Here is a 17,290-nt window from a genome sequence, read left to right on the forward strand (position 1 = left end):
TATATCCATAAAAATATGTGTTTGTGTGCCTATGCATAAATTTAAATGCATTTTGTTTTTAACACAGGCATACAGATGTACAGGTGCCTACTCACTTGTTTCTTGCCTGGTGTGTGTGTGTTTATTCGTGTATATTCAAGGCTTTGTGGTAGAGGTCCAGCTGGACAGTATGAAGCAAAACCAGAAGGAATCCACAAGGAGGACTCTGTTCCTGGACAGTCAGCAGCCCAGTCTGGTGAAGACCTTCAGCCTCGCCAACGGGGAGCGCTCTTGCCATGACACATCAATCTATCTACGGGTCAGTCGCACGAGCTGTGTTTAAACCTCAGTGTCTAGCAGACTGGATGTATTTTTTTTTTTATGTTGCATATTACAAAATGCTTTTTAGGTATATTTCTATGAGGTAGACAAGAATACATAATTAAACAAGATGCTAGCATCTCTATGATGCTGTACTAACTTGCTCACAATGACAATCCTAAGGTGGTGATGTTAGGCAGGTCTCAGGTGTAATCAGGTTTAATGTTTACCATTGTCACTATCTTCGTTTAACAATAAGCACAGCACAGCTGAGGCTGATGGGAATGTCATCTCACAGCTATTTGGTAATTTTGGTAAATTTTGACCTGATGATGGAGAAAGATGAACGTCAAGGGATCACAGTCATTATTAGAAAACATCCTAAAGTGAAAACAAATTAATTAATGATTTAAAAATAGTCACAAAATCTGCTTTGAAAATTTTTTATGAAGCAAATGCACTTGACATGTTTGTTAGGGATCATTGATAACACACCGTGTGTTCCGGTGAGAAACTGTAAATGGTAACCTCAGTTGTTTACAAGAAAACTTGCCTTTAAGTTTGGAGTGTTTAGCTTGTATGTGCTTGGAGTCAATCATACAGCTGTTTCCAGATGACTGTTCATGCGCATTGTTGAAACAGCGCACATTAGTGTTCATGACCAAAACTATGATAATAATGCCCAGGTCATAAATAAACTGTTTTGGTCCCTTTCATTTCAGTCATATTCCATGCTGTCATCTGAAGATGAAAATAAAGACAGATGATTTCCAAACATAAAAGTAATGTGCACTAACTATGCACTAAATGTTCTGGTTCTTAATCCTGTGCCAGAACCGGGCTGCTTTTCATTGGAGCCGTTTAATCAGAGACTGTTTTTCACCTGCAGCACCAGGTGAATGCAATTAACTCATTGCCAGGACAGAGGTTAAAGTCATTTCCTAATACACAGAGTTTGAAGTTTCCCGTTTGAAGTGCTATTTGTGGTGAAACTACTACAGTACCAATCTTCTCGTCACTCAGCGGTGACCTGATCAAAGTGAATGTCTAACAAAAACACTTAGGTCATGTGTAGATGTTCACTGTAAGGGCACAATGATCAGAGCACTTTGCTCTTTGACAGAATAAGAGATGGTTTGAGTAGAAACAGCTAAGCATCCACTCACCTGTGGGTCCACACTTACCTGTCCGTACATAAATTCTTTAAAGGGGCCACATCAATCCTCCATTCAGGCCAAACCGTTGCTGTAACATCTGCTTTTAATTTCATACAGTGTGACAATGTTTTTCTTCTAAAGAATTTCACAATAATTTTCACTAGAAAACTCATCTGAAGTGTGTTGTTTCAGAAAACTGAACCAAGCAGCGCATTAATACACCATATGGAGGTTTAATCACTCCATGAAGACAATATGTGTATTTGTGTCATTAACACCAGTTACTCAAACAGTTGCGTCTTTGTTGCAGGGTGAAGAGGAGTTCCGGGATAAACTCTCTCCCATTTACATCAGTCTTAACTTCAGTCTGGATCCTCATGCTACGATGGCCCAGCGTGGCCTCAGACCAATCCTGAACTATCAGACAGAACAGCTTATAGAGCAGAAGGTAAGTGTTCTCATCTAATGATACACATACACACAAAAATCATCTTTGACTGATGTTCAGTTGGGTCTTTTTAGAACAATACTGACTTTAATAATTACTACAGTAATTCATTTAAATTAATTTACTGGAAAAACATGCAGGTGTTTTGGAATGGTTTTTTTTTAAGCCCTGGGTCTGAGGTCTCCATCTCATGCTACAGATATATCTTCTAGTTATACAAAGATTCTGTTGAGAGAGAGAGTTTAGTGAGTAATTTAAACTGAAACATTTAAAGTCAAGAGGAAAAAAAAACAGGATTTTGGAAAGTGAGTCCGACCCCCCCTGAGTAAACCTGAGGAAACTGAATATGTTTGGTTTTGGATAAAATAAGAAATGTGAATACATTTCTTTGATTGAATTATATTGGGTGTTTTTAATAGTGTGTGTTTTTGAATAGACATAACAATAACTTGAGAAAACAATTGGCAGACTAAGCGATGATGTAAATAATCGCTAGTTGCAGCCCTAGTTGCTAACTCTAAGGTTGTCTCAGTCAGTAGCATCTGTATGTAAAGACATTTAAGGATATTTTTGTTACGTGCCAGACAAAGGGAGGCCAGACCCAGATGCAGAGTAAATTCAAAAAACTGGTTTATTTAACAAAGTAGCAACAAAAAAAATCACTTTAGAAGGAATAAACGTAAAGTACCAAACAAAATATCAACAAAGTACCAACACAAAACGTAGAACAGAAAATCACCATACAAAATGGGAAAAAAAGGCACAAGGTCAAAGTACAACAGAAAATAGTGTCAAGGCACCAAAAACTCACTAGACTAGAAGGAATTCACAAGAAGGCTTTCGCGTGGCGGGAGGCAGGAGATCAACGAGAGCGCGAGGGACAAGCTGAAGCAAAGAGAATAAAAATCTGGCACTGGGGACAAGGAGAGTGTGTCTTAAGAAGGGTGCTGGTCCCCCTTAAGAAGGGTGCTGCTCCCCCTTAGGAAGGGTGCTGCTCCCGGAGATCGCCCCGCCTCTCGGCACTCACACTGCAGGAAGGGGAGAGAGAAGTCAATCAGGAGCAAAACTAACCAACACAGAAAAAACCAGACCACAACAATTTTTGTGTTTTAAACATTTAAAAGTAATATTGATCAGCTCTTCCAGTGTGTGCTGCGTGAATATGATGTGTAATAAATACATGTCAGAAATATAAGAAATCATCCCTAATTTCCCAACCTGGAAATCCTTGAAGCACTGCTCTGTTTCACTTCTTCTTGGAAGCTCCAAGGATATGAAGTGTATTTATATATGACATTACCACACTAAACATCCAGACCGCACCACTTTTATAGCCTAACTAAACAGATGGTCACCATGAAGATTACGAGTGGAGAGAGAGGATCACATGATGAATATTTTCACAAACAATCTAAAACCATGTACAAGTGGTTCTTATATACACAGTGGTTCTCTGGACTATATGTGTTTAACTTTACTCTCCCCACCACAGCACACATCCCACTGTTTACAGTCTGCATGCAGGAAATTTATTTGAAAGGCAAAGACGGAGGTTACAGGCCGCCATTTTAAAACCGACATCAAATGTAAGGGCCCGCTCTAATGCTGAGCCACATATGGTTAGAGGTTGAGGGTCAGGCCTGACAGAGCAAGAGCTGATTACAGAACTCTCTGGTCTTCGTTGGTGTTTTTTTTTTAGTTTTTTTTTGTTTCCTATATGAAGAGCTGGAAGGTTTATGAAGGACCGGCGAGTCATGGCTCTGCAAAAACACAGAGGGAGGACTGACAGCTCCGTTTGGGAGGGGCGGAGCTCAGCTCCCAGACATCTGGTTGTGGTTTGTTTATGTATGTTGTCAGTGGTCTCCTGCACCAAAGCCAGAGCCAGAGCCTGAAAACGTGCACATGTTTATGAGAGTGATATAAGGTGAAGTGAGTATGTGATGTGGGTGTGTGTGTCGTGTGCTTGTAAGTGGCTTTTTTTCAGCCAGGAAACCTTCTCCTCACGTGAGAGGAATCAAGAGGCTTTTCATCCACTGATCATCTTCCTCCCACAACACCCCCCTCCCCCCCAACCTCACCCCCCTCCCCCAGCACAATTTTAAATTGCTGACTTTTTGAGATTTTCAACGCAGTACAAACACAGTAAATATCAATAAGAATGGATAAAGGAGGGTATCAATGTTCCAGGACCTTAAGAACCATGTTTTCATTCTAAGTCTTAATAATATCAGAAAATGTAACTATTATTATTATTTTATTTATTTGTTTATTTGTTTTTTGTCTTACTTCAATTTAGGCAATAATAATGCTCCAAGCTTTGAAATGACAGTTCCCATGATGCTTTGGGGGACATAAACAGGAAGTATATTATTGTCATTAACTGTTCCCTATATAATAGACACTAAATGGTTCACTTACTCAGTAGTGAGGACACAAATTGATCATCTTTATTTTGCATGATTACTGAAAAATATAGTCAGCCATTGACATAGACAATTTTGCATCTGTAAAATGAAAAGCATTGCATTGTGGGAGAGTTAGCACTAGGTGGTGTACATGCCAAGAACCTTTTACATTTACACACATCTGCAGCATAGCTTATGTTTGTTTACACTTTGGCAAATCAGAACCATAAAAAGTTGCCAAATAAGTTAGCAGATGTACAGACAACCTTCACTGGATTACTTTGACATTGAGGAAAAGTAAAAAAAAAAATGGGACGTTATAAAAAAATTTTTTTTCCCTAGGTGGATTTATGGTCAAGTGTTCACAGTCGACATCTGAGAAGTGTCACAATGAATCCAAAAACGTGTATCATGCCTGTGTTAACATGAGACTGAGTTATGACTAAGAACTTTTTATGACTTTTATCTCATGCAGTATCTTTGCCTCAGAGGCATAGACTGTATATAAATATATATATATATATATACATATATTTTTATACAGTATACAGTTTATGTATATATCTTTATTTACAGTCCCTGTTCCACATGTTTAATTCTGTCCTGGGATGTGGGCCTCACGGTGTGAAGACCTCTTGTTCATGCAAACATACTGGTGCACATGTAGAGTAACACAAGGCTCCACGCTGACAATTTAGCACACACTATGTTGAGTTACACCATAGATGCGGTGTTCAGCCTCGCTGCTCTGTCTCTCCAGTCCAATGCATGAATTCAAATGGGGTGGAATCCACTGCCTTCCAATGGGCGGAGTCCTGCAGGAATTACATACATTTCAGTGGAGTGATGGACTGAGGGAAATGAATCACAGTTGAAAATCCTGCTTCTGCTGCCATCAAGCTGTTAAAATCTTATACTGTGGCAGCGACATAACAATTCAGTTTCATGTTAGATCATTGCTGGGCATGGTCACAGTGCTACAGGCCACAATTCTGACCACAGCAACACTTAAAGCTATAATAGTTCAAATTTTTATTGTGTCACACTCCATTATTCACACTATTAATGGTTTTCCACTAATAGCCATTTCATGTATCTATGTTCTGTAATTGGTTCACTTGGTTTTCATTGTTACTTGTGGTTTCTGCCTTTTTGCACAGGATTCAAATTACATACTCTCTGATTTTGAAGATTTTCTTGTGATTTAAAATTTTGATGATCAGTCTTTTCTTGTGATTCCCGATTTCTTGGCATGAATGTAGTTTAAACAAAAATAATAATTGAGATTTTCTGATGTTATTCTGTAGTATTTTTTCATATCTGACACCAGTTTCAGTTTGTGTTGAAACAGTTTTAGAGGTAGTTTGTGATGCTGTTGAACTGTACTGTATTAGAGATCTGTTATTTAGCTTTCCCGGGGGAATGAATCGGTGCGGCATCAGCAGTAATGCGGACGTTGTACCAGACCGTTGTGGTGAAGAGGGAGCTGAGCTGGAAGGCAAAGCTCTCAATTTACCAGTCAATCTTTGTTCTGGCCCTCACCAACAATCATGAGCTTTCAGTAGTGACCGAAAGAATGAGGTTGCGGGTACGAGTGGCTGAAATGGGTTTCCTCTGTAGGGTGGCTGGGCTCAGACTTAGAGACAGGGTGAGGAGCTCAGACATCCGGAGGGAGCTCGGAGTAGAGTCGCTGCTCCTTCATGTGGAAGGAGCCAGTTGAGGTGACTCCTGGGCATCTTCCTTTGGAGGTTCTCTCCCGGCACGTCCAACTGCGAGGAGACCCCGGGGCGGACCCAGAACTCACTGGAGGGATTACATATCTCATCTGGCCTGTGAACGCCTCAGGATCCCCCAGGAGGAGCTGAGAAGCGTTGCTGGAGAAAGGGACGTCTGGAATACCCTGCTTAGCCTGCTGCCACCACGACCCAACCTCGGACAAGCGGAAGAAAATGGATGGATGGACGGGCTAATGGAATTTGATAAAAATGATTTCTAGGTGTTTATTGTAAATATTTTATTATTGCTATGATTCTTAATTTAAAGTCTTAATCTGGAAGTGCCCCACAGAACATAGTCTTAGCATGCAGTGGATTAGTCATTGGTCTCCCAGGTATAATTTAGATGTCTGTATTTTCATTGCCTCACGTTAAAGGTGGCCAAAAGGGCAACAGCACGGTCGATTCCTTTAAGAGCTGGAGGGAAACATGGGTCACATGGATCAAAGTTCTGGGGAGATGAAAAGTGGTTAGACGGAAGAGAAGATAAATTGGAGCTCATCACTTGTGTAATGTATTGTAAGTCTGTTACAGAGCACGTGTGCTCCTGTCTGCTTGGTGTTAAATGACTGATAGCCTCCTGAGTCCTGGGTGAGTGTAAAACCAGGGACTTGAATCAGGAATCTCCGCAGAGACATTGTTAACCATTGCCAGGCTGATTCTTTGCTCTGTAGCCCTGCGTAGCATTCTTTTACAATCTAATGTTTCCCATATGTTGGAGAGATGGGGCCATGGCAACACTGACAGTATGGAGCTACATGAGAGAAGTGGCGGAGACAGAAAAGGGAGAGTAAAGCAGAAAGTTCAAGGGACATGCTGGAAAAGACAATACCGTCAAATCAAATCACATTTATCTTTTCCTGTGGGTTTTACCAAGTCATCCGTCATGTTAGACTGAAGAGCAGATTAAGACCAATTCTCCTCTAAATGTAAGGTTTTCACTCTTTTTGATCGAGGCTTTTCCACAAAAATGTCGTTCTTGTTTAGAGGGAATTCATCATCCTTTCATCCTCCTAAACCTTTGCCATGTTTCTCTGTTCTTCCCTTTCTTCTTTCCCACATGTAAAGCACATATTACTTCCATGATGCAAACATGAAAGGATGCTGCTTTGACACAACGGCTTGGCATCTGGTTGTTACAAATATTGATACAGTTTTTGTAGGATATGTATAGTCTGTATCTTCTCTTATCCTTTCATTAAATCATGAATCCAGTGTAGCGGCTTCTATAAACATCCTCTTCCTCCAAAGCTTTATTCTCTCCATACCTTTGGACTCTCTTCCCCGGGTACCTCTCTCTCTCTGTCTCTTTCTCTGTCTCTCTCTCTTTCACACATCAAATCCACCCCTTGCTCGTCCTTGCCCCGCTAACCCTTTTCCCCCATTTATCTCTGTTCTTCTGTCTTTCTCAGGCCCAGATTCAACTCGATTGCGGAGAGGACAACGTCTGTGTCCCTGACCTCAAACTGGCTGTTCATGGGTGAGAGGAAATCACCTTTGTATTACTTTACCTGATGCAATAAACAAAACATAAACCCAGCTGCCGGTTGATCAGAGCAGTGAGAGTGAACTAAAACAGTGAAGTTGTAGGAAAACCAAAACAATGAGCTGAAAGGAGTTAAAATGATTCATAGAGCTGAAGGGAACTGTAGCGTTGGGTGGGTTAACCATGACAAACGACCCCTTTCACATTACACATAGTCATTTAATCCGTGGTTAATATGAAAAATATTGATTAATGCAGCTTTAACTGTGTTCCAGACCAGCACTACAGTAAGAGCTTGGAAACAAAAAAACAGAATAAATATAATCACATTATACTGGAAAATCAAAAAAGCTATATAATGGCAGAGATGTTGATTGTCTTTTTTTGATGCAACAAAGTTCCTCAAGCCAGAATCAAACTGTGGCAGATTTGAAAGATCTCATAAGTAAATGATATTGCACAATGTGCACAGTAAAAAAAACAAAAAAAGAACTCACATACTTCTTCTCAAGGACACACACGCATACACACAGTGAGTTAAAGTCAGGGTTAGTTTCCCTAGTGAGTTACCTAGTGATACTGAATGACAAAGAAGTGTTTACCTGCAGATAAGATAATGAGTTTGGTGAAAAATAATGAAAGAGAAGAAGCTTAGTATTGATATAATGAGGAATAAACACGTCTAAACTGGAGTCCAGATACAGAGGAGAGATTCCTGACTCTTGGCACACTCACTTATTGTTAATTAATCATGTATCTGTGTTTGTGGATGGGCGTCAGCCAAATATCCGGCAGTGTCTCAGTCCATTCACAAAGCGAACACACACACACACACACACACACACACACACACGCTCTGACTCTCTCCTTTCAGCCAGCGAGCTCTGTTTTTTATTACACGGCCATGTGATTTCTCTTAGCTGCAGAAATACACTCAGTGAGAAAAGTTTCCCATGAAAGCTCAAAGATCTACATTTGTAGTTGCCACAGGACCAAATGATTCAGCACTTTCACTGAACAGAATTTCCCCTCACTGACATATAAGACGCAGCACTTTTCTCGAGCTCGCCAAGAATTCACAAACAGTGGGATGTTTAACATTCACAGCCTAGAGGGCTGTCACTGTTGTTTTGGTTGTTTCCTCTGGCTTCAATTACACTTCTATGAGCTTTATGATTCACTGTATTTTTCCAACAAATGAAACTGTAGTGTAACGTCTCCACTATACGCTGCAGACTTCTGTCCGCTCTCAGCATCTGCTCAGTGTTGGTGTTAGGGTATCAGTGTTGCTTCCTCTGCATTCACTAAACTTTCCTGAGCCTAATTAAAATCATCTGGTGGTTGTCTTACCTACTGAGGGGTCACTGTGTCCAAACCCTCTGAAGAGAGGGGGAGGGGAGGAGGATGCAGGGAAATGAAAAAAGAACCCTGATTCTGACCCTCAACCAGACTCCTTTCCCCCCTTTCTGCTCAATAGAAACATGAATTTATCACCGCGGAGTGTAGCTGTTGGGGGAGGGATGAAACTGGAGGGTGTTGAGAGGATTTATCACTACACTGAAAGTGTGTTTGCACACAGGGGCGTCACTGTGAACATGCAGAATACGGTGGGGGTCGGTTTCCTGAGACAAATCACGGTGATCAGATTTGGGTCATTTCCCAGGTCAGTCATGGACAGAAATGCAGGAGAAAATGGCCTTTGGGGACTGTCTTAAAACAGTGAAGTATTGTCTGGACCGACTTCACGTCCCTGCTTTTCATTACGGTTTACAATTGCTCCTTGGGCTTTCTGGTCGTACCCTGCACCAACTCACTTACAATTGACTCGGCAGCAGAGATAGCGCAAATTAAACTGCCAGCATGTAGAGGCTGTAAATGGAAGCTGTTGTTTTTGGTCATTTTGATTGCCACATAGATAAATGTGTAAAAGATGAACACCAACAGCCAACAGACATGCTAGTCACCCTTTAAATGCCGTATGCATGGTGGTTCCGTGAGCTAAATGCTAACCTCAGCATACTCAGTTGAGAGTTTTAGAATGCTAACAGCTGTTACTTATCCGTCATTAGTTTTGCAGCTATTTTGTCATAAAATATTGGACATATTAAAATTTTGAGGGCACAAGATGAAAAGTAAAGGGACAATTAAAGTTATTACAATTCATCCTGACGGGGACATGACCGTCTGTACCAAATTTAATTCCAATCTATGCAATAACTCTTGAGACATTTCACTGAAAACCACAAATATCAACCACATGGTGGCCCTAAAGGCAAAGCCAGGGATCACCAAAGTGATTGATCCTCTGGAACCATAAATGGCTGTAAAAGATTTAATTCTTTAATGATTTTACTCATCTTCATCTTCATCTCTTGATCATATTTGTATACTATATACTGTACAGTAGGATTTGACATAGTATGTCATAGTGTTAGAAACAGATGTTTCAGTCAGCACAAACGGCACAAACACTTACTGTGTTTGGAACAAACCATCCACACTGAGTTTCAGGACCCATCTGAACCTCTTCGTCAGTAGCTGCACTAACCAATATTTTTATATTAGAGATCTAAAGAATGTGTGTAATGTGAAGGGGGTTGCTTGTAGAGATGAAACCCCCTGGGAATTTTCACTTGTTTCTGTGTCTTTCAGCTTATTGTTGTGTTTTTGGCTCGACTGCAACAGTTGGGCCAACCCCATGAACACAAGTTTTGCTGACTGACTGACTGATTGACTGACTGACTGACTGACTGACTGACTGACTGACTGACTGAGTAATGTATGCTGAGTAATCAGCCGAATGCCACTTGATTTTTGAGACGCTTAAGTGCTGAACTTACACTGTTGGTCAGCCAGCCCAGTGTTGGAGTTTTCCAATCAGCTGATGCTCTGTCAAAATGAATTGGTGTGAAAAGTTTCTATTACGCCATCAGGGGGTGTTTACAGGCAGTGTTGCCCAATTGGCGCCGTCTGCCACTAGATTTCCCAACTTTTCAGACCTTTAGCGACTTTCTTTTCTAGTGACTGTCTGACCGCATGGCATAGTGAATGAGCTTCTATCTCTCTGAGAGATATAGCTCAAATCACAGCACTGCCACTGTCTTTCACTTATGTGTTTGGTGACTTTGTGAGACAATGTCGTGGTGATAAAATAAAATCAGGTTGGCAGTGCAGAGGAGCTGCATGGAAGTGACTGTCGGTTAACATGTTTTAATGGGCCACATTTCAGTTACTGTCATGTATTTCTGTTCCATTGTCAGAAAACAGAAACAGAAAAGAATGTAAATGAGAACAGCTTTATTGGCAATTCAGCTTTATTAAAATATGCATATGGGAGCACAGAGAGGAGGAGAGAAGCAAACGGATAAAGGGCTGAAACCAGCTGACATTAGGCCGAAAAAGCAAATACAACGCAATGACGCCATGAAGATGCTGATTAGAGTATTACATCATCTAGTGGCATGTAGAGACTTTTGGAGCAGGCTTTCAACTACATCCACAATTTGACACATTGACCATACACAGATCATATACTAGGTTTTCACCAAGTCTTGTTATAGTCTGTGTCAGCTGCAGAAGACACTTCATTTCAGCAAAAAATAAAAACACTCGTCACACAACCTGCGTAGCACCAAACAGCAGTCAGACAAAGTTAGTGACTAGCTGTTGAACGTAGTGGAAAATTTAGATGGAGACTGTGTCTGCTGGATGTGCACATATGCAACTTAAATTGGTGAAACAAATCAAAATGTAAACTAATAATATTCTCTGTAAAAGTGAGGATGGTAATATGATAACAGTTTACAGAATATATATGTTTGATCTCTGCTTTAATTAGCTAACTTACAAATATGTCAGTGTTATATTAACCACACTCAATTATGGGTTCTGTATTTATCTTTTATAGGAAACAGAGTACAGAGTTTGTATTAAAGGTCCTAATATTACTATATAGTAAAACATTCAGAAGTGTAGTCATAATGTTGTCCTTCTCTTCCAGTGACAGAACAGAGGTTTACCTGGGCGATGAAAACTCCTTAAGTCTGACCTTCAATGCCAGGAACGAGGGAGAGGGAGGGGCGTACGAGGCTGAGCTATATGTGGTACTTCCCCCGGAGGCCGACTACAGCGGGATAGCACGCAACAATGTGGTGAGGAGGACAACTGTCACTGTAACTATACCCTCAGCTTGGGCTTTTTGTTGTGTGTGTGAATACCGATAATTATTATGATTTCTTTATTATTGAAATATTATTATTCTCCAACTTGAGCACAAATAACAAGTCTCTGGCTTTCATAACAATGTACAGTGTCTTTGCTTATTACTCGTAAAGTTTTGTTTGGTTTCCCAGCAAAGTAGAATTCCTTTGCAGTGCTTTAGATTAACGGATGTGGAAAACCCACATTGTGTACATTACCCCTTGGACCTGAGCAGAGTAAACACACTATACAAAAAGTGCACCAAGAAACAGGAATCATCTTGTGGCAGAAAACACTTTGTAATCAAACATTTTTATAAAAGCTGTCAGTCGATCAAAATGTATCGAGACATCTTGTTAAAAAATTACGTCATATCAGAGGTAAAGAGTTGACAGTATTTGATGTTTTTTTTTTGTGTGTCTTTTCCAGAGCTTGACTCAGCTGACGTGCAGCTATGAGGCAGAAAACCAGACCCGCTATCTCCTGTGTGATCTGGGAAACCCCATGAAGCCTGGTACCAGTGTAAGAGCCAACAAAGCCCACGTGTTGCTTTTGGCCTTTCTCAGTTTTTGTGTCTCAGTACAATTAAGTCAAGTTAAATTGTTCTTGCGTAACATAATTCATACACAAGCAAACTCAAAATGTTTTCATATTGATCTGGTAAAACATACAAAACATCAATCAAACTTTTATGTAAAATTAAGATGGGGAATAACTAAGCCCAGAATAAGTCCAGGCTCAGTTTATGGCTATTTTCTGTCTGTTCACAGTGAGAAATAAAATATTTCTTTCTGGCAACGGAAATAATAAAAACTGCTTGCCAACCTTTCATCATCTCCAACAAAAAGATGGACTTAAATGAGTTAATGAGGCCATTTTTAGATCTGCTGAAAAGTGTGGAGGGAATTTTACTTTTTTATGATTTATTTTTCATCTTCCTGGGATAAATTGTTTTTTTCCTGTGGTTCATTTCCTAGTTATGGGCCGGACTTCGGTTCACTGTTCCTAGACTGAAGGACACGTACAGTACTGTGAAGTTTGAGCTCCAAATACGAAGGTAGGTCACAGCTAGAATTTCTTTTATTTTGGTTTTTGAATGTCACTTAAGGTTCAGGTTTAGTAAGTTAACCAATGTTAAATGAATGCTTGTGACATTGTTAGCCATCAATATTAGTCATTTTCTGTTAAAACCTGTTCAAATTGTTTGTCTTGTTATGGTCTGTTGTAGTAAAAATGCAAATAACTCTGAGAGCGAGGTGGTGCTGTATGAGCTGGAGGTGGCTGCGATGGCTGATGTCATTCTGCAGGGGTGAGGCTTCATTGCTGTTGTACCACGACATCATTACATCACTGTTATATAATCATCCTTATCACTGTGATTCCTGCAGCGATAACCGCTAAACGCTGTGTTTGTGTCTGTTGCAGTGTTTCTCGGCCAGACAAAGTCATCTTTCCTCCTCCAAACTGGACTGCTCATCAGACTCTGAGGGAAGAGCAGGACGTCGGCCCTGAGCTTCAGCATGTCTATGAGGTAAGCCATGACTTCTTACAAACCCTACATCAGAGGTCACCAGTAGGTGACCTGATCCAGACCTGTAATCTATAAATTATTGAGAATTATGAAAGTTTGACGGAGTGTTTCTATCTTAACCGGTACACCTTTTCTAGCCTTTATGGCACTTAGATTGTTTATTATAAAATGAGATGAGTTGAGATTGTTAAAATGTGAAATGGATTTAATAAAAAAGGGAAAACGAAGCTAGACTCCACAAATTTTCTTTATTTAAAGATGCTTTTTTCAAAGGCTCTCTGTTATCTACTTATTACAGCCCTTATTTTCCTTCAAATGAGAAAATAACATATAATTATTATTAGAGAATTAATTTATAATCTCTCCTATTTTTACCTTCCCTTGTGAGATGTATTATATAAAAACAATGTAGCTTCCATGTCTTTTGCAGTATGCAAAGGTAAACACACCAGTCTCTATAATAGGTCTTTATTTTCCTAACCTAAACGCTAATGTCAGTTTTGAGAAACACAATACACATACTGTAAGAGAGTAGATTTATCTTCATAACCTCCATCACACGTGCTTCTGTCTTTCATGAAGATTTATTTCACCCTAAAAAGCCCTTTGTGTTTCTTAAGCAGGTTTAAGCAGAAACAGCATCATCTCAGTGCAAACTCTCTGTCTGTTTCAGCTGGTGAATAATGGTCCCAGTGTGGTCAGCCAGTCAACGTTAGAGGTGAGATGTCCTCTGAGGACTCACAGCCACGAGCTGCTCTACCCTGTGGAGGTGGTCACTGAGGGGCCGCTCAGCTGCTCCTCCAAAACCACTGTTAATGCACTGAAACTCAAGGTGAGGACACACAGACACACTTGGAAACAACTTGCTGGGGCCATTGGCCTTGTTGTATTCTTGTCCATGACCATTTGATTGTTTGTTAATGACTCTGTCAATGTCTTTATGTATGAAGCTCCAGCCTCCAGCAGCAGAGGGTCCCACTTCACTGAAATCCAACACTGAGCACCACATCCAGAGGAGGGAGGTGTATCCTCTGCCTGATCAAGGAAACCTGGTGAGTTCATCATGCACTCCTGTAGCATTGTCAGGCTCACGATGGACAGTTTAAATAAAAGGATCAAATTTGATTCCACATGTTCACGTTCTTTGTCAAAACCTAGCACCTAGATTACCCCCAATGCAATTTGATTTACGTACTCCCCAGAAGTTTCCCTTTAATCTAAACACCCCTAAACTAAACACTAATCACCCCTAGAACTAAACATCTAACCTTTACTCTAATCTTAAAGGAGCTATTTGTAGGTTTTGCTGTCACTACATTGCCAACGTTAGCATTAACAGCTGTTTACTTACCAGTCTGGAAAAAATATGCGACTTCAGCAACAAACTTCATTCCTTTACTCACCAAGAGCTGTCTGCAGTGGTGGGAAGAAACATCAATGTTAACTCTTGTCTCTATCACATCTTTTCTTCTATTGAAGTTAGCATGCTAACTAGCTATCCCGTCTCGTCACTTCCTGATACCAAGTCACTGTAACCTCCAGTCACTGAAACCATGTTTGGCAGTGGAGAAAACTAAAGAAACCCTTTAAACGAGATTTTATATCAGTTTCATATCTGTGTTTACAGGAATAGTTGTGTTTAGCATAGCACAAATACAAGCTGTTAGCCTAGCTCTCCAGCAACTCAGGATGTTGATAATTGTTTTGTAGTCTGATGGTAAACCTAACCAATTTAGAAGTGTAAAGAAACAAAACAAACACTTGAGTGGGTTTATCTTTTCTCTCCAAACCTCCTCAGCACATTTGTTCCTCATCTGGATAGAATTGTTGACTCTGTGTATTTCATAAATACCCCAGGAGGTGTTTGTTTTTCTCCTTCTCTTTCCTTCTTGACTCAGCATGTAGAGGGGATCATGCTGACGTGAGTCTGTTCAGTCCAAACACACCACAACAGAGGGTCTTAAAGAAAGTCAATGGCTCTTGTGTTGCGTGTTCAGTCCCACTGGGTTTCTTATGTGACTGTGTGGGTGGCTCTGAGTGGGTTTGCACGCTTATGTTGTGCATTTAAACTAAAATGGTCCAATCTGGTTGTAGGAAGAGGTAGATCTGCCCTCTGAACTTGAAAAAGATTTAAACCATAATGAGATTATTTCTTTCACCAGAGGAAATGGGAATAGATATAATGAGCTCTGGCCAACATCTCATGCTGCTTACTGTAATTGTTTCTGAGATGAAATTAATTAGGTTTGTGATGTAGGCCTAGGTTGCTTTGGTGCGGCCTGCGTCACTGACTGTAATGCCACTGACAGCTCATCTCTCATGGTATTCAGATAAACCATCTGTAAATTGGAGAATCCAACCACATAAAGATGTTTCCAAACATCCACTGTTTGAAAGTTGAATGTTAGTTTAAGGAGTGAAATTACTTTTAAATCAGTACCAACCCAGAGGGACAATTCAGTGTGTGCTGCAGACCTTTCAACAGTTTCCGAGTTTAAGTTTTAAGTCTACTTTGCAAAATAAACATTCAAAGCATGTTATACAGGTTTGTTAACGTAGTGTGATAATGGAGTGATATCTTAGTTTTAAATTAAGGCACACATTTCTGATTAGCTCAGCATTTCAAGGAGAATGAATGAAGTGAAACAAAATTACAGAAACAGGCTGTGATATCCACCAGGGCTGAAGAGACAACAAAATAAGCATCACCTACAGAAACTCCATTAACAAAATGTCTCAGTGCTGCATAAGCTAACAGCTGATTACTGGAAGGTGTGGAGCACAGAGCAGCACTTGTGTTCACTTTTGACTCCGTGTCTGATAAAAATGTAAAAGTGATTTCCTCCTAATGTTTAAACCAACAAGTGTGAAAGCTTTTATCAGGTTAAACCACTGCTGGGTCACAGCAAAGGAAACATGTATTTCTATGAACATGTTGCTTTAAACAGCGACTGCTGATATTTATAATTGCGTGTCACAGCGTGCAGGAGGTTCCATATAGGATATGTTGCTCTGGACTTTACAGACTGTTGTAATACATTTCCTAGTGGAGAAAAATATCTATCTAATATCTGTCTATCTTACTTCTTTTTAGAAATCAATACTACATTGGGGTTAAAATATATTTTAATGATGAAGGATTTGTCTCTTAAAATGGATATTGTGCAGACTGTGAATTGCTTTGCTATCCTTTACAGCCCCCTCCCTTTTTTGGATTTCTAAGTAAAGTTTTTCTGATCAATTAAAGTGAAAGAAAAAGACATTTTTACTCACATGTCACTTTTTATGAACAAGAACAATGTGTAAATGTTAAAAAATAAAACATAAACATGAAAAATGTCTAACTGAAATTAGAAAATGCCCATATAAAAATGCTCTGTAGCAGGACTGTACTAGGACATCAGCAAAACAGTCTTTTGGTTGAAGGTTTTTTTTTGTATGGTGTGTTAATTCACATCTTTCTGTTCATCCAGTCCTCTGAAACTAAACTAAATAAAAACAATGTAAAAGTTTTAAAAACTAACATGTCACATGCAACCAGTGATTTTTCTGGAAAGAAGCCACCAGAATAGATCTGACTCTGAAAACCACTGCGCACCCTGGGAATTTTGCCAAAGATAGATCAGCCGGTTTGAGGTAATAAGCGCAACATTTTCTCTTCTTTTTTTTCTAAAATGTTCTCGACCAGAGGCCAGTGAAGGTTCAAATGAACGGGAATAATTCTGTCATGTGTGATTCCTACCAGAGGAAGCTGAAACTAATCATTTTGTTGTTGCATGCTACATTGACTGTGTTTGGCTCTGTCCCTCCACAGACCTGCTCTACAGTGGAGTGCTGGCAGCTGCAGTGTAATGTCGGTCTGCTGGAGAGAGGAGCCAGTGTTATCCTGACTGTACGCTCCAGACTCTGGGCTGAAACCTTCATCGAGGTGAGACCACGGGTCACTCTGCTCTGCAGTGCTGTTCTGTGTTATTGGTTGTACAGGAAA

At 40.1% G+C, this 17,290-nt stretch overlaps 1 protein-coding gene across 1 annotated transcript in view; it reads left to right on the top strand.

The window, feature by feature from the left end:
• LOC111668658 (integrin alpha-5-like) overlaps positions 1–17,290 on the top strand; it is a 42,537-nt gene that overhangs the window by 22,436 nt on the left and 2,811 nt on the right. The window contains exons 17-27 of the mRNA XM_023424768.2: positions 141–298; positions 1,768–1,905; positions 7,498–7,565; positions 11,572–11,722; positions 12,201–12,293; positions 12,749–12,828; positions 13,000–13,080; positions 13,197–13,302; positions 13,976–14,134; positions 14,253–14,354; positions 17,117–17,230. Coding sequence (XP_023280536.1) covers positions 141–298; positions 1,768–1,905; positions 7,498–7,565; positions 11,572–11,722; positions 12,201–12,293; positions 12,749–12,828; positions 13,000–13,080; positions 13,197–13,302; positions 13,976–14,134; positions 14,253–14,354; positions 17,117–17,230 — 1,250 coding nt within the window. The remainder of the gene's footprint in view (positions 1–140; positions 299–1,767; positions 1,906–7,497; positions 7,566–11,571; positions 11,723–12,200; positions 12,294–12,748; positions 12,829–12,999; positions 13,081–13,196; positions 13,303–13,975; positions 14,135–14,252; positions 14,355–17,116; positions 17,231–17,290) is intronic.

Source organism: Seriola lalandi, unplaced genomic scaffold (genome assembly GCF_002814215.2).
Source record: "Seriola lalandi dorsalis isolate HSWRI2012SDOR001 ecotype SW California unplaced genomic scaffold, Sedor1 jcf7180002054748, whole genome shotgun sequence".
NCBI classification, from domain to species: Eukaryota; Metazoa; Chordata; class Actinopteri; order Carangiformes; family Carangidae; genus Seriola; species Seriola lalandi.